This window comes from Leishmania martiniquensis, chromosome 36, assembly GCF_017916325.1.
Source record: "Leishmania martiniquensis isolate LSCM1 chromosome 36, whole genome shotgun sequence".
NCBI classification, from domain to species: domain Eukaryota; phylum Euglenozoa; class Kinetoplastea; order Trypanosomatida; family Trypanosomatidae; genus Leishmania; species Leishmania martiniquensis.
Genome location: NC_090171.1, coordinates 1,739,392 through 1,760,530, shown reverse-complemented (window position 1 = coordinate 1,760,530; position 21,139 = coordinate 1,739,392). Strand labels below are relative to the sequence as shown.

Here is a 21,139-nt window from a genome sequence, read left to right as displayed (position 1 = left end):
AGAGTAGACGAAAGAGGCAGCGACAAAGTGCATCGAGGCAGCGGAGTGCACCTCTGCCGGCACGCACATCACCACGTAAGCACTCCGCTGCGCATGGGAAGCAGGCATTAGTGTGTACGCGTCCGCCTTTCGCACGGCTTGTCCGGTGGTGATGGCGTTTGGAGCACGGCGATGGCCACCTGAGGTGCAATAATCGTTGCACCCGCCTCCCGAAGCACAGGCGTCCATGAGCGTGTTGGTGTGCACTCAGAAAAATCGTGCAGTGACGTCGCTGTCCCACTTACCCTCCATCTTTGACCGTCGTGACACCGTCTGTCGTTCAAAAGTACCTTCGAATCTTTTTTATTTACGCCTTACGTCGAATGGTCATCGCCGAAAGAGGCGCATGTCTCTGTGTGTGTGTGCGTGGTGCATCTTCACACGCGCCGCCACCACCCCCACCACTTCGCCAACCCTGTAAAAAAAGAGATACGAAGAGCATACCTGCACAGGTGGCCGGCGCGCCTGCAGAACCTGCGCAAGTGCGCTCAAGGTGAGCCACGAAAGGAACAGAAGAGGGAGTGCTGGTGGCTCTTCCAAGGGAGTACACCACTAAAGGCCTATGGTGAAACGACACAGCAGCGGGGCCCACGTGCATCCACAGCAGCGCGGACAGAATCACCTGCCAAGACAAGGACGCATGTGTGAGTGTCTGTGTGTGTGTGTGTGTGTGTCGAGGGGAGGAGACAAATAGACGCTGTAGAGAGGGCCACTGCACGGCAGGCAGAAAACAAGATCACACATTATGTGCAGCCAAAGAGCATCATCAGGGAGCGCAAGCAGGCACGCTTACGCAGAAGGGCTGCGCTGCTCCGCCCCGAACCCTCTCTTCACCACTCATCCGACATAATGCACAAAACCAACAAAGAGATGCGTATCTACGTGGCACACCAGCCTCACTCTCTCTCCCGCCCAATGTAGCTGGCGGTTGTGCGATTCGGCTCGCAGCAGGTCTCCGACGCAACGGCACAAAACAAGAGAGCGAGGCACACCTGAGCATGGCCTTCTCAGGCCCAAATGTCAATATCTGTGAGGTTGTCACCGAGGTACTTCTCAATGGTTTCGCGTGGGTCGCAGGCAGCGCCGTGGCACATGACTTTCTCTACCAGCTCACGGCCGGCCTCGCGATTGAGCGGGTCGCGCTCAAACTTCTTTGTCCAAATGCGGCGCGCCACACTCAGGCTATAGAGGTAGCCATAGTAGCCAGCCGGGTAACCCGAAAGGTGCTCGAACGACAGGGTACCAAGGACGCCCGTTTCAGTGGGCTCCGCAACGGAGACCGGCTTCGCCACCTGGATCAGTGCACGTGCCATGTTGAAACCACCGCGACCGTAGTCGCCTAGGTCGCCGAGGGTGCGCTTGCCCACGTGGCCTTGGTCGCCATGCGGGAAGTACACCGTCAACGGCTGTGGCCCGTGTAGCGCCTGGTCCACTGCAGACAGCACCACCTGGTCTAGCATATCGAGGTGCTTGAACATGTTTGCGGCGTCGTTGCGCTTCTGCACAATGTCAAAGGAAATGGGCTCTCGGGTGTTAATGCGGTGCGCCCACAGCTTCAAAAATTCGTGGGACGAGAGGAACTGCTCGAAAAGCTGTGAGAACGTCTCCACATAGTCAATGCTTGAGCGCGTGCCCGCCAAGTTCTGCACCTGCGTCTGGCCAAAGATGGTGTGCATAGCGTGGCCGAATTCGTGGAAAACGGTGGTGACCTCGTTTGGCTGCATTAGCGTGGACTCGTCGTCGTATGTCCCGTCGAGACGGCGCTGCGCCGGCTTCAGCGCGCCAACATTCGCCGTGAGCACCACCACAGGGTACTGCCGCTTCGGCAAGCGTAGACCGACTTTGGCAAGCGCCTCCTGGTGTGGCACGCAGCCTAGCTGCAGCGTCAAATGGCCTGCTTGGCAGTACTTCATTTCATTCATGTACATGTCGAGCACAATCACGCCGAGGAAACTCTTGCACTCATCGTAGACATGAAACTTCTTGGCACTGCTGTTGAGGATCTCCTCGGGGTTCATTGGAACCTCCTCCAGCCTCACGCCAAACACTTCTGAGCAGAGACACTGAATGCCACGCACACAGTTTGCGACGGAGAAGTACTCCAGCGCGTTCTCCGGTTCCGCATCCCGCCTCATCGAGGCCGCTACGCGAGCACGAAATTCGTCTGTAATATTGACCCGATTGCGTACCTCACCAACGTGTCTGCGAATGAGGTCCATCTCCGCCTCTGCCTGTGGGCGATACTTGCTCGCGATGCTACACAGAAAGTGCCATACGTTCTGCTGATTCTCCAGCATCGTACCGCGCAGCTGCTGCTCGGCGTAGCTTTCGAAGCCGAGCGTCTGCGCCAGCTCGTAGCGGCACTGCAGAAGGTATCGAAGTGTGCTGAAAGGGTTTGCCGAGCCCTGCTCCGTCAAGAAGCGCGTCGCCAATTCCTCCTTCTCAATGTTCATCTCCGTCACCTTGGCGCGCTGCGCGTCCGGCAGATGGATGCCATTGTTTTCCATGTCCCGTCTAAGCTGCACGACATTCTTGACGGACTCGGCCGTCAGCCCGCTGCGACCTTCGGGGCTGTCTAGCTCCTTGATGACGTCGTAGAGGTCGCGGCGCGAGTTCACCTCGCACATGTACTCGTACCCCTTCTGGAAGGCAAGAGAGGCGCCACGTTTGTAGTTCTCGTCTGGATGTATTTGACGCACGAACTCGCACGGGTCCAGCAACAGACAGAGAACGTTGCTCGTGGAATCGATGAGGTCATGCTTGGCCTGCGGAGTCTGGGCCGTTGGAATCTCCTTCAGCAACGCCTCGCACACCTCCACCGTGGCCTCCACGGTGTTGGACAGGTTGTCAGGGCTGGAGAGAAAATTTAAGTTTGGAATATCAGGAACGGTACCGTAGCTGGGCACGGTGGAAGCGTTGTGACAGGTCGCTGCCGATGCATTTCTCATGGAAACAAAGCGGGGATAGCCACAGAGACTCGCGGCCCCACAGCCTCGCGCGCGCAGCGGCGCCGCGCAGAAAATGAGTTGGCGCAGCATGCGGCTGAGGAAGGGGTGAAGAAGTGGAGATAGCGGCGCAGTCGCAGATGCACTCTCCACGACGGCGGAGAGGATGGCTAGAAGGAAAGGAGGTAAAGGAGCGAGCAGGAGGATACCGGCTGGCAGTCCAATACAACATGGATGCACCCTTGTACCGGAGCACGGGCAGAGAGATGGGGAGACCGAAGATGGAAAGTGAGTGAGGACAAAAAAAAACATGAAGTGCATACGCGACGAAATGGTGCCGCATCAGTGTGGCATGGAATGAGTGGAGCAAGGGCGCGCGTAGTGAAAGAGGGGGAAGCGAAATAAACGAATACAGGGGCTAAAGGGCGCTGTAAGCGACGACGCTGCGCAGCGGTGCGTACGTTGACACCATGAAGCCCGCCCTAAGCGAGGGACTTCCACCGAGCAGCCACCACGGTTGAGAATTAAGGAGCGACGCGTATGCATTAGCACGCACACCAACACACACACACACAAGACTTGTCCTCATAAGGTGTTTAGGAGATGTGAGCAGAAGGAGAGGAAGAGGGTTACCGAGGCAAAGGCGGAGGAGGAGCAGGCGGAGTGGCCGTGCCGCTGTCTCTCCCTCTTTCTTCGCTCCTCTGCTCTCTGCCTCAGGCGATCTCCTCGAAACGGCACTCTTCCCCCTTCCCTCTCATGGGTCTCTCCTGTAGAGCAAAAGGGAAGAGGGGGGAGGGGAAAGGGCGAAAGGAGCCCTGTAGAGAGCACATAAGCGGTCCTGCAGTGCGTCAATCGTATCAGAAGAGAGGAGGAAGTGTGGCGGACGGGCATGGAAAAAAAGAGAACAGGACAGAGCTGAAATACCGACTGAATGGCCTGCCCAAGGGCTACAGGCACGGCCTACTCCTCTGCGTCCACCCACCGTCATTGCACCCTCGCCATCACTGTTTGCAGCGACACACAAGACACACGCAGGGATAAGAAGAGTCATGGAAGCCGAGGGAAGAGAGAGAGGGAAAGAGGTGCGGGTGCCAGAGGGGCACTAGGACCCGAGATGAGCACAGCACCGGCGGTGCTGATGGTCGCTCAGATCACTGGCGCGCAGCAACAGCAGCAACAACAAACAACAAAAGCGAAGCCCCACCAAACTGCCGCCCGCATCTCTACTCCTTTTCCCCACTCGGCTTCCGCCTCTACAGGTCCGCACACATACACACACACACACACACACCAACACCGATTCGACCGTTCTGCTCACGCAAACGGCACATTCCACTTCGTCTTCACAAAGGCAGTCGACAGCTGCGTGTGAGCGACACCCTGCCACTTTTCGTCTTTCAGCTCCTGAGGCGGCATCTCGTCACGCACTTTCACATACCACCGCCGCGCATTCGCCATATCCCCCAGCTGGAAGTAGGCCTGCGCCAAGCGACAGGCGTACTCGAGGTTCTTCGGATCATTGTCGCACGCTTTCTTGTGAAACTCCACGCTGAGCTCGCGCAACCTGCGTGTCGGTGGCAGGCCGTAGAGCCACGCGTACACGCGCGATGGGTCGTACCATCGGAAGGAACAGCGAGCACACAAAGCTCCGAGGGTGTTCGGTATCTCCGCATCTGTTGGCAAAAGTTCCATCCCCTTAATGCCCTTTCGCATGATTGCCTGATAGTTTTCTACAAGCCCCAGCCCTGTGAGGCTCTTCATATAGTAGAGGGCCTCCGCCTCGCGTGTGGCGCACATGACATAGGTGCGGTAGCACGGACCGTACTCCTTGTTCTCATTAATGCACTTGCGACTCACATCCACGCCCCGCTGCAGTAGATCCAGGCGATCGCACCAGTGCTCCCGTGAGACCTTGTTCTTTGTCTTGTCGTACAGAAAGGCCGTCTCTGCTAGCAGCGCCATCACCTCAGGGCTGTCGGGCTTCTCGGCGAAGAGACGCTCCGTGTAGTCGAAGGCGCTTTCCCCCAGTGCGAAGTCGAGAAGCTCGTCGCGAAATCTGAGATACTTCTGATACTCGGTCGTGTCTGCCGTGACTTCCTCCGGGGAAGCAGCATTCGCGGCCACCGTCGCTGCTGGCGTCTGTGTGCTGCTTGAGTTGCCCATGCTACCTTCTACTCACACTCTTCGGACTAGGAACGATGCGGCAAAAAAGAAAAAAAACATCAATCACAATGAGAAATCAAGGAGAGACAACAAAGAAGTAGGCGAGAGGGATGCGGCCTCGCACGCACGTGTGCTTGCGGGCATGCAGGGCTGCCGCAACGGAGGAGTCTGCCTCTACACCCACCATGTGGCCGCCGCCCTCGACGGCGCACGAGGGGGTTTTCGCGAGCAGTGGTGTCTTTGTGCCTCTCTCTTTTCATGCTCAATTGCCGCCCCACTTCATCTGGTAAAGCACATCTGCGACGCAAAACGGGCGTGAACCACAAAAAGAAGACCGCGAAAGAAAAACAAAATGACGCGGCAGCCGCCAAACGAACAGCTGTTCGCCTCTCCGACAACTGAAAGAGCGCTGCCTTTTGTGTGGTGCACTCGAAACACACACACACAGAGAAATAGAGAGAGAGCCAAAAAATTGCCACACCAAAAGTGAGAAGACACTATACACAGAAGGGCAAAGCTCTGGCTAACGCACAAGGCAACCCGCTCAGAGGAAGTGCAGGAGTCCCGTGCGCAAGCCCTGTTGAGGGAAAGCGAAGGGAGCAGAAGGATGCGTTGAGGCGTCTCGAAGCTCCGGCGTCAAGGGCACGATCCTGTGTCGGTGGGCTGCCGTGATTCACCTAGACAACATATACCGGGGCAGCACACCGCCCGCACGAAGGGTAAGTGCTTCTCGCGCACTAGCAGGGCATGTTTGGTCTGCTGTGCCTCCACCAGACTGCCCCTCTCCCTCACGCCCGCTCTCTTGTCGGGCCCGAGTAACACGCGCGCAGGAAAAGGAAGCCCAAGCTCAATCGGCCATACTTTTTCCTCGTTCATGAGTAAGAGAGCGAGGGAGAGAGGGGTCACACGATCGAGCCATGTTTCCCTGTTCATACTAGCCGCCCCACGAGCCCCTCACACGCACGGGAAAAGAACAGGGCGACCGAGCAAGCATGTAGGCGCGCGCCAGAAAAGGTGCTGTCTGAGGACTCGACAGAAGCGCCCCTGCCTCTTTCGCATGCGCCAATGAAGACGTCGGTGCACACGGGAAAGAGGAAAGAGAAGAAGCGTCTGTCGTCCATCTGAGCCTGCGCTAACGCTCTGCAGGCACGTCATAGCTTCGCGGACGGCGAGGATACCTCGCCGCGCATGTCGACGGCGAAAGAGTTGCGCACCTGCTCTGGGGACATGCCAAGGCCGAACAAGTACTTCAGTTTCACCATGACCGTCTCCTGGGTCATGTCGCCAGCGCTGATGGCCCCGGCCTCCATCAGTTGACGGCCTGCCTCATATTCAGAAAGATCCACCACGCCGTAGCGGTTCTGTGTGCAAATGACAACGACCAAGTCGCGCGCTTTCGCCTGGGCGAGAAGACGCTTCATAAAGCTTCGGCGGGTCGGGCCGTTGCCGCTGCCGTAACAGCGAAGAATGAGCGCTGGTGCTTTCGTGCACTCGATGGCGGCCTGAAAGTACTCGAACGGCGCGCCCGGTCCAAGCTTGAGCGTGAGCACCGTCGTGGACAGCTCCGAGTCGATGCGCAGGCGGCCCGTGGGGCGCGGTCGAAGCAGCACCTTATGGATAGTCATGACACCGCCATGCATGGAAGCTAAGGGGGGAAAGTGCGGCGAGTCGAAGGGGCGCAGGCTGCATCGGCTAACTTTGATAGAGCGGTTTGCGCGGTACAGCATCTCGTCAAAAAGAATGCAGACCTCGCAAAGCTGGCTGCAGCTTGCGAAGGCCAACGCAAGGATGATGTTTCGCTTCATGTCGGTGAAGATGCGATCGCCCGGAATGAGAGAGCCCGTGAAGACGATTGGCTTGCCAAGGTTCTCTAGCAAGAAGCTGACCGCTGTGGAGGTGGCTACCATGTTGTCTGACCCGCTCTCCACCACAAAGCCGCGGTAGTGGTGGTACTCCTTCTTAATGAGTTGTGCCAGCTCCATCCAGTCCTCATGCGTGTGATCCGCCGAGAGTTTCAGTTTCTCCAGCTGCATCACGTCAAAGCTGGGGACACCTGGCCTGTGCAAGTCATCGTTTCGGTTAAGAATACCCAGAAAAAAATTACGAGGATCAACACAGCCCTTCTGCGTTTGATCGAGCAGATCCGACTGATGGCTGCGCATGTTGATTAAGAGCACCTTGCCGCCCGACGTATCCTCCTCCGGACAGAGCTCGTTCCGCACGGCCTTGCCGGGGCCAAGGCCGCTGTTGATGTACAGCATTGCGGTGGGCAAGATACAGACCAGCACAAGGAGGCGCAGATAGACTGGGTACGCTATCAGAGAGCCACAACACTGTATAGGAAAGACGATGGGCGCCTTTGCCGCCCGAGGAAGTGGTGGCGAAAAGGCAGGGAGACGTGAGAGGTCCGGAGCCGCGCAGGTCCTTGGCGAATCGGATGAGAGAGGTCTCGACTGCGACTCACCTCTCCGCGAAAAAGAAAACGAGCAAAGAAGCCGCCCAGCGGTGCCGGGCGCGGAGGAGGCAGGCTTCCCTTCCCTCCCCCCTCTCTCCTCCACTCTCCCCGCGGTAGAGATGCAGTCACGTCAGACTTACGCGAAAGCACGCCAAAGCGCCAGAGGGAGTAGAAAGAAGCCGCCTCCACTTGAGTGGTTTCACCAGCACACGTCCCACCACCTCTGCGATTTCGAGCGCGAAAAAACGCCGCAGCACAGGAAACAGCAGCAGAAGATTGAAATGGGGTCTTGAAAGAAGACTGGGTGCATGCACATGGAAAAGTTAAGGAAGTGAACAGCGCATCTGAAGCGCGGTATGCATGGCGTAGTTCCTTCTGCGCAGGCACATCCTGCACGGACGATGTGCAGGCGGAAACTAAGCGGCGATGCGAATGTCATCAACCGCAAATGGCCGTGCGCCCTCGACACCCCAGCAATAATGAGGTGTGTGAACGCGCAGCGAGGACCCCCAACAGCGCGGAAAAGACCCTTCAAGAAGCGAAAAGAGTGTCTGTCCCTCTTCCATACTCGTCCGCATGGCGACTTCCTCACAGCCACGCCGCAGGCCTCTGCTTCCGCACCCACCCACGCACCTCGGCACTCTGCAGAGACGCCTTCCTGTCGCCGCGGCGAACCTCTGTCGATGTCATCCGAGCCGCTCCCTCGCCACTAAGGGTGCGCATCGCCTTTCCTTTTTATGCATTTATGTCTGCGTCTTTGAGTGTGTGTACGTTCTCTGTCAAAAATGAAATGATATGAAACGAAAAAGAAGAAACGCAACGCGAACTTTGCCGTTCAGCGTGCCTCAGTTGTCACCAGCGGTTTAGATGCGCAGAGCGGTGCATTGCAGGCGCGCCTCCTTCGGTTACCCCTCCTCTGGGCCAGTCACCGCCCTTCTCGCGTGGCCTTCATTACCTCGTCCATTCGGCTCTTCTCTCGGGAAGCGAAAGGGGCCTGTGACGCGGCGTTCACATCTGTTGAGCACATGTCTAACGCCGCGCGCATGTCCGAAGGGGAGGCGAGCCAAACGATTGGAGGAAAACGAGCAGCCACGTCAACGCCCAGCAAGAAGTGGGGAAGAGCACCTCAGGCAGCATCCGCACCTCGGGAGCACTGCCCTCCGCATCATCGGATTGGAGCAGCGGCAAACCTATTCCTCCTGGTCCTGGATGTTGAAGTACTTGAGCTGGTACGCCCCCTTGCCGGTGGAGAGGATGCGGATCCAGTCGCGCAGGTCCTTCTTCTTGAGGAACTTCTTCGTGAGGTACTTGAAGTACTTCTTGCGGTACGCCATCGTGGTGGTAATGGTCAGCACGTTATCGTTCATTGACATCCGAACCTTATCAGACAGCTTGCCCTTGCGACCGTTCAGCTTCGTGTTGTCCTGGAAGAACTGCTCAAAGTTGCCAAGCACATCCTCGCTGAAGATGCCGTCAGCGGCTGGGATGCTGCAGTCGATCTTGAAGACCTTCTTACCCTTGGCCAGCTGCTTCTGGCGGACGTAGCTGCGGGAGCCAACCTTGGCGCGAACGGCGACCATCTTTCTCGTAGGACGCTAGTGCAACGATGCAGATTGGTGACTGAGTCGCGTGCGCAGAGAAGTGGTGCCGGTGGAGCAGCGCCAGCGAGTTAACAAGATGTGTCGAAAGATGCGCAAGACGGCGGGCGAAAGAGCAAGGGCAAGTGGCAAAAGAGGAGACCAGCGCGAGTACGCACATCTTATAAGACGTCTCCAGAGAGATAGGGAGAGAGGAACATGTGGAGAGGAAGAACGCCCCCCTCCGCGTGCGCAGTGATAAAAAGACACTTGCACAGCGACCGAATGGGTCTCCGTGACATGACTGCGCCTAAATCCATCACAAAGACACACATATTCGCTTTTCTGATCGTACCCATCCCAAAGGCGCATCACCCAAACTAACAGCATTCTGCATGCAGAGGGTCGTCTGTGTCTGTCTGCGTGTGTGCGTGTGTGTGTGTGTGTGTGCGTGGTGGCGGTGGGAGGGAGGGGGAACAATACACCATTAGGCAAGCGTGTCGCGTCTCTCCTCCAATGAAAAAGAAAGAGGCCTAAAAGAGGACGAGTCGTTCCCCCACCATCTTTACAGCACACGCAGGTCAGCGTAAGCCATCTCGAGCAGCTCTAGCTGCGTATACTCGCACTTCAATGGGTCAGCAAAAGTAGCAGCAGGGCTTTTGCGGGCTGCTTTTGTCTCAGTGAGTGCCGCGTTCAGATGCGTCCTTGACATCGGCGCCGTCGAGATCTGCGTCCTTGCGATCCTCCTCAGCTTCCACCTCCTCGATGCCCTCGACACGGCTCGTTTGCTTACGATGTCGCCGCGCCTCTTCTTTCTTCTCTGTGGCTGCCTCCTTGCGCTGACGACTCATGGCGATCTGCCTCGCGCGGAACTCCTTAAACTTCTGTCGCTTCGCTGCGTCCTCTTCTGTGCGCTTCTTCATGAGCACCTGCCGCTGCTCCTCCAGTTTTGCACGGCGCTCCTCCTCCTCCTCGTCCAGCCGCTGCTGCTCCTCCGGGGCGATCCACGGTGCCTCGTCGTCGTCGGCTAAGTCGATTCCAGCCTTCTCCAGGTCGCGAAGGCGCCGCTTTTCCATCTCGTGCTTGCGCAAATCAAAGAGGACGATCCGCGTGCAGGAAAGTGGGCAGCCAGTGTGATGACGACGGCATTGGGCTAGCATATCGGAGTAGCGGCACAATGTCGGCGACGACAATGAGGACGGCGACATTACCACCTGGCACACAAGATGGCTGCCGGCAGCGATGGCTGTCGGTGCCACGGTGCACACTCCTGCACGGCGCATCGGCTTCCAAGACAGCGAAATGTCTTCTGTTTTCGTGTGTGCGAGTGTGTCTTCTGTTGCTCGGATTTTATGCTCGTCGCAAGAGAGACCGTTTTCCATGCACACGTAGTTCCTTTCCACTGGCTGATGTTGGCGTGCGAACGCAAGGAGGCCTTTCCCTGATGTGTGTGTGGGTGTGGGTGGGGGGGTGAAGGTACGTATTTGTGTGCCTGAGCAGCCACGAGTCATCGAAGAGAGCACGTGAATATCATCTGCAGACGACTGATAGATCCATTGATACTGGCGTTTGTGTTCGGGCTGCTTTTCCCTTTGACACGTAATATAACGGGAATATGAACGTTACCTCCTCAACGTGACTCCTCTCCCTGTCGCGCAGCTGGTAAACAAAAGATCAGAGGAATTACGAAGAGAGCTATGGCCTGTTCCATCGCTAGGACGACGCTGTCTCACACCAGCTACCGCTCCGGTGACAGAGCTGGTGCTGCATCTGTGCAACGCTCACAGGTGTGTCAGGGCTTCGGCACAAAGAAGCGTCGCCCCTTCTTGCGTCTTACTCATTCCTCAACGGCAGTGCCTTCGCTTCCAATGTTTCCAAGTATGAAGAGCGCCGCAGAGAAGGGCAGCCGTCGCCGTATTTCTGCACAAAGGGAATCATGTGAACGGGAAAACATTAGACTTAGCCGCACATACACATACACGCACGCGCATGGCAGCACGTCGATACGAGCGCTCTGAAGACTCACAGCGAAACAGAAAAAAAGAAAAGATGGAAGCCGAGATGAGAGCACATAGAAGACGTACTCCTCGCGTTGTTATCCGATCATCACCTGCGCTTTCACGCAGCCGTTTATCAGTCAAAAAAAATCCACCTCACAAGCCGCACCTCATGAAGTTGCTTTACGTGTGTATCCGTGTGTGCGTGTGCGTAAGTTGGAGCAGTTACTCTCGGTGAACCTTATGCATCACCAAGGCCAAATGAGAAACGGAGAGCTTCCGCTGGCACGTGTCTGTTCTCTCTCTCTGTCTACGTCACCTCAAACAAAAAGGATGAGCTGCGTGGGGGGGCGATGGGCTTGGGACGGGCACGCAACCGAAACACACAGTCAGCGGGAAAAAAGACACCCAGCGTGGACAACAACAGCGAACAAAAGAGAGAAGTGCGTTGGTTGTCATGTCTACGGTCTTGTGCCGTTCGAACCCCTTCGTCCTTCGTCTCGCCTTCACTCCAGCTATCTCTTGTCTCCGACGTTTACGCACGTAGTGACCGCTACTTCCTACCACTCTTGGGAAAGTTCTTCTTGCTTGCCACACGAATCGTTTGACGGTCAGCACGCTCCTTCAGGTGCTGCTCTGCTTGCTTGGCGCCCAGAGCGTAGGCGCTCGTACGGAAGGCACCCTTTCCTCCATATTGGCCCGTAAACTTACTTCCCAGAAGCTGAAGCTCACGCTGCAAAATGCGAATGGCTTTCGCTTTCTCTCGATTCTCGGCGTCTGCGGTGTCGTCGTACATGTCGTCCGTCTCGAGGTCCGCCTCTTTCGTCATTCGACTGACCCACCGATTGTTTGCACGGGACTTCCCCATCTCCTTCTGCAGCTTATCAATCTGCCACCCTATGCGCAGGTGACTGCGGAGCTGGTGCACCACCGTCGCCTGCATCGCAAACGTCTCCACCTCGCTCTCCCTGCGACCGAGCGACTCCATGAGCTTGCGAAACGACATGTGCTCTTGAGCGTTGACCAGCAGCACTGAAAGACCGGTGCCGCCGCAGCGCGCTGTACGCCCGCAGCGGTGGATGTACGCGTCGGTGGTGCGCGGCACCTGGTAGTGAACAACGTACTTGAGCCCGTCAATGTCCAAGCCGCGCGATGCCACGTCGGTGGCCACCAGCACGCGGATGTCACCTTTCTTGAACTTTTCAATGAACTTGAGACGCTGGCGCTGCTGCATCGAGGCGTGAAGACCGACAACTGCAATGCCCAGCACCTCGAGCAGATTTACCAAGCGCCGCAGCATCGAAATCGCGTTCACGAAAACGATGGCTCGATCGTCGTGGTACGTCTTGAGGAAGTAGTACAGGTACAAGTCCTTGCTCTCCTCAGGACAGCGGAGGTACGTCTCGTTGATGCGCGCCGCCACGTTGGCCGACTCCGTGAGGGAGAAGACCTGCGCATTACAGGGCTTGATCTCCAGCTGCTGCATAACTTTGTTCAGCACATCCGCATTCGAGGTGCGGATAATGCTCTTTCGAGCGGAGAAGTCGCGCCGCTCATAGTTTGTCTGCAGCGATAGAGTCGCAGATGTGACGTAAGTAATGACGCGGTGATCTGCAGCCGGCTCCGGCGGCATCGGGATGGGCTGTGGTTCGTCCTTCTTACCACGCGTCCCAGCCTGCTCTGTTCCGCTGTTCACGCGCTCATGTTTGCCACCCATGCCCTCCTCGTTGGTCGCCTTCGAGTCTTCCTCCGCCCTCGCATCGGCCGACTGTTTTGCACCCATCTTGCGCTTCCTTGTCGATGCCGCCTCCGCAGTTTCTATCTTCCTGCTCTTCGTAGCACCTGGCGAAGCATATTCCGCCGCCGCCGCCTCCCTCGCTTCGCGAGAGCGCTTCATGCCCTTCGTAGTCTTCACTAAGGCCTCCGTCATGTCGGCAACATCGTTGTCCCTCCCTTTCTTGGTCTTCTGTGGCTGCGGCGCGTCCGCGTCCTCGTGGGCAAACGGAATGAACGTTTCCGTTTCGGGGTCCCAGCGGCCGCTCTCGACAGAAATCTCGCCCGCCTCCGCACCTTCCTCGCGGTCTTGAGCGAAGCCTGCTGGCAGCACCTCGCAGTGGATGCGCTCCAGCACCGTCTGCAGCTCGGCAAACCGTCCCGATTGCAGCATCTTGTCCGCTTCATCGAGGACGACGTAATGTAGGCGGCGGCTGATACTGTGGCCGAGGTAGCAGCCCTCGTTCTTCTGTACGAGGTCCCACAAACGGCCTGGGGTGCAGATCAGAATGTGCGGGTGCCGGTTCAAAACGCGCTGCTGACGCTCTTGGGCCATGCCGCCGACCACACATCCCAGCACCACCTGCGGCGCGAACTTGGTGAGCTGGCGAATAGCTGTGTCGATTTGAAGGGCGAGCTCGCGCGTGGGCGAAATGATGAGGGAGTGCATGATGCGCTGCTGGCGCTCCGCCTTCAGCTTGGAACGCTCCACTGCAGTGTCCGAAGCTGCCTGAGCTGTCGCCCTCTTGCCAGCGGCCTCTGACAATGAGGCTGGGGTCGGGGAGCGAGCTCCCTCTTTATCGAGCGCGGTAAGTAGATTCTGAAGAATCGGCAGCGCAAACACAAGCGTCTTGCCGCTGCCTGTTTCGGCCGATACCACCACATCCTGGAACGCGCCGCGGGCAGAGCCACTGCCGCCCTTATGTCTTTTTCGCTTCTTGTCTGCTTGACTGCTCAGCTTCTTTTGGACTTCCTCATGGCCGTTGACCAGCACATTCGGAAGTACCTCCTCCTGCACAGGAGTGGGATGGGTGAAGTGCATCTCGCGCAGCGCCTGGAGAAGGGTCGGATGAAGCCCAATACGCTCCCAAAAGAGGTACGACTGCCCACTATGGTGATACAGATTTTTGTTTTCGTTCTGCCGAAGCGCCGCTTCACGCGCCAGGCGCTGCTGCCGCTCCTCCTCCTCGAAGATGCGGGTGTCCGGTAACGCAAGTGGGTCATCGGCGGCTAGCGGCTGTGATGGCAACACCTTTTCGGCTGCAAGCGGAACAGAGGCAAAGTGTGCGGTGGGCTTCGATAGCCTTTTCTTCGATGAGGGAAGGCCGCTCCCATTCGACTTGGACGCCGTAGAAGAGGAGGTGGTGTCGACCTTGGAGCTCGCTGCCGCGCTGTTACTTCCCACGAGAGTCTCTGCCGGACGAAGCAGAAGGTCTGTCAGACTGCGAGGGTCAAGACACACTTCTTGGCTCGGCACAGCAGTACCTTCCGCAATATCAGATACGATCATCTCCATCGGCCGCGCTCCGTCGTCCACAGCGTCGTAGCTGTTGTAGATGCGGCGAGCAGCGCCCATGCGCTTTCGCAAGCCGGCGCCGATCAGGTGCCGCTGCTTCATGTCATTTTTGCGAATGCGCTGCTTGAACGTCTTCTTCTTTAGTGTCATTTTAACCTCTGCGCTTTCGCCTGCTGGTGTAGCGTAGTGCTCGTCTTCGCAATGGCAGCGTGACTGGGCACAGGCCAGGAGAGCTCGAAGCAAGAGGATATCGGCGTGGATGAGCCGCGAGCCCCACCAAGAACTGTGTCAGTGTGTCTGTGTGGTGGTGGGGGGAAGGGAATCTGCTGTAAAGATGCCGACGTTGTTTGCCTAGCAAAGACAGTTACTGCTTGAGTGAGCAAGCAGAGCTCTTTCACAAATTGCAATGAAGAGGTAGAGTGGATGGGAGACTGGAATACCTGCAGCGGAGGCGCTAGCAGCACTGGCGGCCCCACCTCGGCTAGCGAAGGGATAGGCGCGTTCGCGAGGCGATCTGCCGCTTTTTCGCGGCAGCTCTCTTCGGTATCGCATAAAAAGCGCAGGCACAAAAGGACGCAGCTGTGATGAGAGGGGGAGGGGTGCAACACAGCTGTCGCACCCGTGCAGCGATCTCCCCCTCCTCCTCCCTCTGCCGCCTTCCGCCCGCTGCTCGTGTTCGCCTTTCGTCTCTAGTCTTTACCGTTGGGCTTCAAAGCCCACCAAGCTCAACCAAAACGACAGAAGAGTGCATCAAGAGCGACTCGCGTGTGCCAGCACTCCGTGAGAACAGGCCGGAGAAGATAAGTGGTCAGTGGGGACAAGGCGCTGATTCATGCGTAGCCAGCAGCATCCCCTGTTCACACCCACTTGTCTCTGACTCTTTGTTGTGCTGCGCGAGTCAGAGGAGGACCGAAGAAGTGATGTTCAGCAGAGAGAAAAAAATGCTCTTGTTAGGAATGGCAGAGAGGCGTGCGGTTCGAGAAGTTCGGTGACACAAGCGAGAGAGAAAAGGAAATGCGCATGTCACGATGTACTCGGCTGAGGACCTGCAGGGCCGTGTGAAAGAGGGGATGATGTCGGTAACGCTAGACGAGTGACACACACACACATACACCCACAAAAAAGGGGGGTTGAAGAGGTCAAGAGGCATGCGTCACACGTCGCCTCCCCTCTCCTGCAGCTGCTTTCTCCCGTCTCGCTCCTTCATCACCCCCATCGGTGTGATTGGGAGGGAGGGAGGGAGGGGGGAAGAGGACGGTGGGCCGCGTAACCCGCGCACTTATGGGGGTGCCCCAGTAGCCTGCACGGGCGCATCCATCGGGCTCCACATCAAGCGAGAGGAAGGAGCGCGTGCGGCACCACGTCAGGCAACAGTCACCCGCATGAGATTGCAACATCGAAAAGTGAGCAAGAAGAGGCGCGCGTCTGCCGCCTCTACACAAGCTTGCGCGTGAGCCTTTTCTACGCTCGCCTGGCTTTCATTTTGTTTTTCGTCTGCTCCCTGCGACATGCGAGCGGAAACGCCAAAGAAAGTTCCATCATGCGAGTTCCTCTCGCCAGCCCGTCCAAACCGCAGGCGTGCTTGTCTGCCTCCACACGAGAATGCTCCAGGCCACCTATGGATTCTCTTAACGCTCGCTCGCTGCAGCGCCTCGACAGGATCTCTCGAGCCCAGAACAAGGTCGAGATCAATCTGATAAGGCATAAAAAGTGTGACAGCTTTCGTAACTCAGCATCGGCCAGCAGCGTCTGCGGCGCCAGCCCACCGGCTTCGGTGCACCAGTGGCCGGTCACACCCACGCAGTAGAAAATGTAGTCGTGCCATTGAGTTCGGCGCGGCCATTCGTGCCGAAGATGCTCGGGGCCGTCGGCCCCCTTTGCCTTCACAGAGTGACCGGTGAACCGGCGTCTAAAGTGTTTCCTATTGCGAGCACATTCAGCACTAGTCAGCAGCCACTTCCTCGGTCGCGCAGAGCGCGGCTCTTGCGGGGTGGACGGAACGCCACGCATGTAGGGAATTGAGTTGCCCCGCGTATCGTCCTGCGCTTCGCGCAGATGGAGGCGCCCGAGAAGGCGAGCGGCCCGTGCGTGTGTGATGAAATCGTTAGTGCTCGTCAAGGTGCGCGTGCCTCTCTGTGCGCCGCAACTTTGGGCCCGTCCTACTTGGAGGGAAGCCACGAGCCCTCGAACACTGCACGCACACGCGAGATCACGACCCACGAAGCGGCTATTCAGCTGCGCCGCAGTCGCGACGCCAAGGCGCCATCCGCACTTGCGTTTGGCGGAGAAATCTCTCTCTCGACAGAGACAACACACTGCGTTACGTCTTTTCCGATTGTCACATTTCAGCTGGCGAGAGCAAAAAAAAAAAGCAGCGCTAAGGGCAGTACTCCGCTCTTCTTCTAAGGTCAACGATGCGTGTGCACGTGGGAGGAACACCTGTGTGTGTGCATCTGCGTGTGCGGGGAGGTTGAGACGAAAGAGAAAGTGAGCTGAGGGTATAGAATCCTCCTGCATGTGAGCGAAGAAAGAGCGGAGGTGTCATACGAAACTTGCAGCCTTTGGTGTGCGCGTTGGAAGCAGTTGCTGCCATTTTTTGTTTAGGCGCTCGTATCTTCGTGCTCTCTCTCTAGCCCGTCACCCTATCTGTCACCTAATGGTCACACACAGCAAGAAAAAGGGGGGCGAAAGAATGACGGCGAGAGGATTTGGAGGAGGCGGAGCGGGAAGGAATTCCTTCAGCGGTACGTACGCGCCTTGAGGGAAAACAACAACACAGAAAAAGAATATGAATACGAGCTGCGCCAGCGGGCGAGACACCACAGTGGGGGAAGGTGGGGGGAGAACGTCCCCCAGCACAGAAGCGACCATGAGAAGACGGCACGGGGGAAGGAGGAGGGGGGACGAAGCCGCGACGAAAAGAGTCTCTTTCCTTCCTTAACACTCCCCAAAACCCCTGTGTCGTCGGGGAGATGAACGTTAAAAAAAGCGACGGAGACTCCCACCCACCCACTCTACACCACTCGGCCACGAAGACGCGCCTGGCGGCCGGGGCGCATCCGCCCACCCGAACGCGTCCGACAATGCCACGCACAGGTTCCCAACAGCGCGAGGTTTCCGCCTGTTTTATGTACGCATCAGCGATGGCGCGAAATCACCTCCGTCCTCTCTCGCACAAATCGTGAGTCGCGCCACGCTTCTACCGCGTGGTTCTTGGCCTGTATACTGGTTTGCACCCTCCTAGCAGCAAAGCAGCAGGAGCCGAAGCGTGCGCCGTTGAAGCGGTCGAGCGGCATGAAGGCGACAACCTGCAATGCTGCCAAGGAGTGGGCACACAGCTCCTCCCTACATTCCCACACCGGCGCCCATCGCGCCGCTCCCACTTACCTGCACCTTCCCCTCCCCCTCGCTCTCACAGACTGCGGCCTGCCGCACAGCTTGCAGCGCTGTGCTGAACATGGTAAACGTTGTTCTGGTCATAGAATCGGCTAAAGTCGATCCACGTGAGTAGAGGCACTAACTGCGGGTAGTCAGGACCGATAGGCGAGGCGAGCTCCGATAGCGCACGTAAAAACTGGTCCTCGACAGAGTGCAGGGTTGCCTCAATGAGCGGCATCGTCGCCGTACTGCTGTGCATACCCACCGCGCAGAAACGATCCGTTAGCTCCAGAATGTGCGCGAGGCTGCGGAAACGCTGCGTGCTGGAGAGAACCAACCCCGTCTCCACACCCTCAAAGAAGTCCGTGAGCGCCTGCGAGATGGCGAACACGCTGTCCGCCTGGCCGATGCGCGTGATGAGGCGACTCCACAGCGGCTCCAGCACAAAGTGGGCGGCGTAAAACTGAAATTGGCGAAGAAACTGCACAAACTGATGCTTCAACCCGTACGCGGCACTGAACTCACCGAGGATATCGTTTGTATACCACAACTCACAAAGCCGCCGCTCGCACGTCTTTATCCAAATCAGTAGCCGAAAAATAATGTTGAGCCGATGCGTAACCTTTGCATTGAGAACCAGAGTCAACGGCCATTGCAGGTCCGTCTCAAGCTGGAGCAGTTCCAGACTGCGCCGAGCATCCACCTCGCCGCCGCCACCGCCGCCCACGCTCCGTCGAGATGGCAGCGTCGCCGCTGCGCTGTCGCTGATGTCCATACTGGTCGGCTCACGGCCACTGTCGCGCTGTCGGTTCTGCTCTTGCAGTAGCTCCTCTAACGTGCAGTTCGCAAAGCTGCACCCAATCAGGTCATGGTAGGGGTCGCTCGCACAGCTGCGGGCCACGGCGGCTTGCAGCAGCACCTGCATCGAGTGCGGCTTGACACGATCAGGATATGCAGCCAGGAGGCTGTCAGCGCTGTCGAGGAAGTCCACCACCCAGTCGCCACGCTCTTGGAGGAAGTACAGCTTCAGAGACTTGAGGTGCCCAAGTAAGTCAATAGAGGGGCTAAACAGCAACTGAATCACAGCGCCGCTGGCAATCTCGAAGGATTCCTGCACCTGACGTTGAAGCTGGTCCGCTCCACTCCAGGTCAGCAAGGCTTCACCACAGCCGTCGGGACCAGATGCGGCGGCAGCCGCAGCACCGCTGACTACTGGCGCGGCGCGAAATGCCGGGAGCGCCGCACCATACTCCCGCAGAAGGCAGCAGTACTTACCAGCGAAGAAGACCATTTTGGCTATGCGGCTCGGTGTGCTGAGGAACACCGGCACCAGGCTCTTGTTGAGAGAGAAACGGCGGTCAAAGGCGACGACGTCCTGCTGCGCAGTTGCACGTCTATGCGAGCCGAAGAGGGCCTGAGAAGCGGTGCTGGAGCCGCCGGCTCCGATTTCGCCACCACCCCCGCTGCCTGTCATCGATGGCGCTAGCTCATTTAGGAAAAATTGGGCAATGTGTCGCTGCTGGTGGTGGCTCACCGCTGTCGGCGCTGGTCGCGATGGGCGGTAGGCTTCCGATATGAAGAACTCACCGTACGGGTCGTCTAGCACGCCGGTGTGCATCCAGCGCTGCAACATGCGCAGGTACGGGACAAGCGAGCGACGGAGTAGCAGCATCAGTAGCTCGTGATCATCGCAGCTGCCGGCGTACTTGTTCACTTGGTCACACAGATGATTCAAGATGCGAGGGCCAACAAGCCCGGTAGAGGGAGAGGCGAGAGTCGGTGACGCTGTCGCCGCTTCAGCGAGCGCGCTGCAAATCAGATCCATTGGCAACACTTGTCGCAGTCGCACGACGTGATGCCCGACTCGCAGGATTTCGGATACCACGCCCATGAGCGGCATCGGTCGACCTTCGCTCCACAGCTGCAGCTTTGACACCTGGTGTGCGTAGCTGGTGTTGATCTCAGAGACCACCTCGCCCAGTGCCATAAGCACAAGACTGCGACTGGAGTACTCGGCCTTTTCAATGCAGCGAAGTGCCACAAAGGCGTCGGCAACCGGCAGGACAGTCTCGCACAGGCTCCGCATCGAGGGTGGCACCAGCGGAGAAACTTGAAAGCCTCCTGTGAGGGTGAAGCTGCTCGAAATGTCGGGTGCGACCGGCGTGTGCTGGAGGAACATGCCACCAAGTCCGACTGCTGCCGCAAGCACTTCCGTCGCCAGAACGGTGTCCTGCATCTCTTCCGGCAGCCTTGCTAGCTGGGAAGGTTCGTTAAGAGCTGGCAGGCCACCGGCGCCGCTGTTGGAAGCTTTCGCACACGCAGCTGACCCGCTTTCGCCAGCTGCTGGCTGAGACAGTAGTGGTGCCAAACTGCGAGTCCCTGCGAGGTTACTGGCCAGGAAGCCTTGGCGGCCCGGTGCCATCGAGTCTGCTGTACTTATTCTACCGTTGCACTGACGCTGCCACTCCGTCTCAACTACCGCGACACTCAGCGCGTCCGTGATGCCGGTGGCTCGGATGACCTCCTGGCGGTCTGTAGCGTACTGCACCTGCTCAAACCGCACCCCTCGCTTTTCCAGAGAGGCGAGGAAGCGGCTCCACTCTGCAGTGCTGCTCATCTCACGCAGCAGAGAAGAGAGAGAGTTGGGAGCTCAATCGAAAGCGATTAGTGTGGTTGTGCTCTCACAAAAATAAACCTGAAAAGGCGGAAAGGAAGAAGAGACCCTAACGCCACATCTAAAGTCACATGTGTTGGTGTGTGTCCAACCAAGCGCCCCGTGATTCTATGCGAGTGCGACGGACCCCGTGCTGCTCTACTCTGCTCTCTTTCTCCGGCCTCTCAACTTCTTTCTCCTTTAGTTCTTCGGCTGTTGCGCCGTCGAATGGTGAGCTGCGCAAATGAAGCCGAATGTGGCGCTCTCTGGAGGTGCGTGACACAAGCAGGCGCGGTCGCTGGCTGAAAGTCACACAAGTAAGAAACAGACGGAGCGGCAAGAACGTCAAGGAGGACATTACCGAGGCAGCAATTACTGCCAATGGGGAGACAGCCCGTAAACCCACCAATCGGCGAGGCGAGGCTTATCGTACGTGTGGCGAACGAGGGGGCGTGAGAGACGGGGGAGCGGAGGAACGGTGGGGTCGGCGTTTCATCGCCGACCTATGCGTAGACAAGAGGTCATGCTAATCTTTCGCGTAACTGCTTCCGCTGCACGGAAGAGCAAAAAGGTCAGACGCACATCACATTGGCGCCGCCCTAATTGATTTCGTTTTCTTCTATTACACACACATGCATATATA

At 57.8% G+C, this 21,139-nt stretch overlaps 7 protein-coding genes across 7 annotated transcripts; all 7 read right to left on the bottom strand.

The window, feature by feature from the left end:
- Positions 1 to 1,046: 1,046 nt before the first annotated feature.
- On the bottom strand, positions 1,047 to 3,077 carry LSCM1_00477 (uncharacterized protein; the record flags this gene model as incomplete). The annotated part of the gene is made up of 1 exon (XM_067318128.1): positions 1,047 to 3,077. One exon carries the CDS (start codon positions 3,075 to 3,077, stop codon positions 1,047 to 1,049), a length of 2,031 nt encoding a protein of 676 aa, XP_067174233.1.
- Positions 3,078 to 4,298: 1,221 nt separating this feature from the next.
- Positions 4,299 to 5,147, bottom strand: LSCM1_00476 (uncharacterized protein; the record flags this gene model as incomplete). Its single annotated transcript, XM_067318127.1, has 1 exon — positions 4,299 to 5,147. The coding sequence occupies one exon, from the start codon at positions 5,145 to 5,147 to the stop codon at positions 4,299 to 4,301; it is 849 nt and encodes a 282-aa protein (XP_067174232.1).
- Positions 5,148 to 6,298: 1,151 nt separating this feature from the next.
- Positions 6,299 to 7,408, bottom strand: LSCM1_00475 (uncharacterized protein; the record flags this gene model as incomplete). Its single annotated transcript, XM_067318126.1, has 1 exon — positions 6,299 to 7,408. The coding sequence occupies one exon, from the start codon at positions 7,406 to 7,408 to the stop codon at positions 6,299 to 6,301; it is 1,110 nt and encodes a 369-aa protein (XP_067174231.1).
- A 1,384-nt stretch (positions 7,409 to 8,792) lies between these two features.
- Positions 8,793 to 9,182, bottom strand: LSCM1_00474 (uncharacterized protein; the record flags this gene model as incomplete). Its single annotated transcript, XM_067318125.1, has 1 exon — positions 8,793 to 9,182. The coding sequence occupies one exon, from the start codon at positions 9,180 to 9,182 to the stop codon at positions 8,793 to 8,795; it is 390 nt and encodes a 129-aa protein (XP_067174230.1).
- Positions 9,183 to 9,856: 674 nt separating this feature from the next.
- LSCM1_00473 (uncharacterized protein) lies at positions 9,857 to 10,462 on the bottom strand (the record flags this gene model as incomplete). The annotated part of the gene is made up of 1 exon (XM_067318124.1): positions 9,857 to 10,462. The coding sequence occupies one exon, from the start codon at positions 10,460 to 10,462 to the stop codon at positions 9,857 to 9,859; it is 606 nt and encodes a 201-aa protein (XP_067174229.1).
- Positions 10,463 to 11,729: 1,267 nt separating this feature from the next.
- Positions 11,730 to 14,615, bottom strand: LSCM1_00472 (uncharacterized protein; the record flags this gene model as incomplete). Its single annotated transcript, XM_067318123.1, has 1 exon — positions 11,730 to 14,615. One exon carries the CDS (start codon positions 14,613 to 14,615, stop codon positions 11,730 to 11,732), a length of 2,886 nt encoding a protein of 961 aa, XP_067174228.1.
- A 3,262-nt stretch (positions 14,616 to 17,877) lies between these two features.
- Positions 17,878 to 20,460, bottom strand: LSCM1_00471 (uncharacterized protein; the record flags this gene model as incomplete). The annotated part of the gene is made up of 1 exon (XM_067318122.1): positions 17,878 to 20,460. The coding sequence occupies one exon, from the start codon at positions 20,458 to 20,460 to the stop codon at positions 17,878 to 17,880; it is 2,583 nt and encodes an 860-aa protein (XP_067174227.1).
- Positions 20,461 to 21,139: the final 679 nt, after the last annotated feature.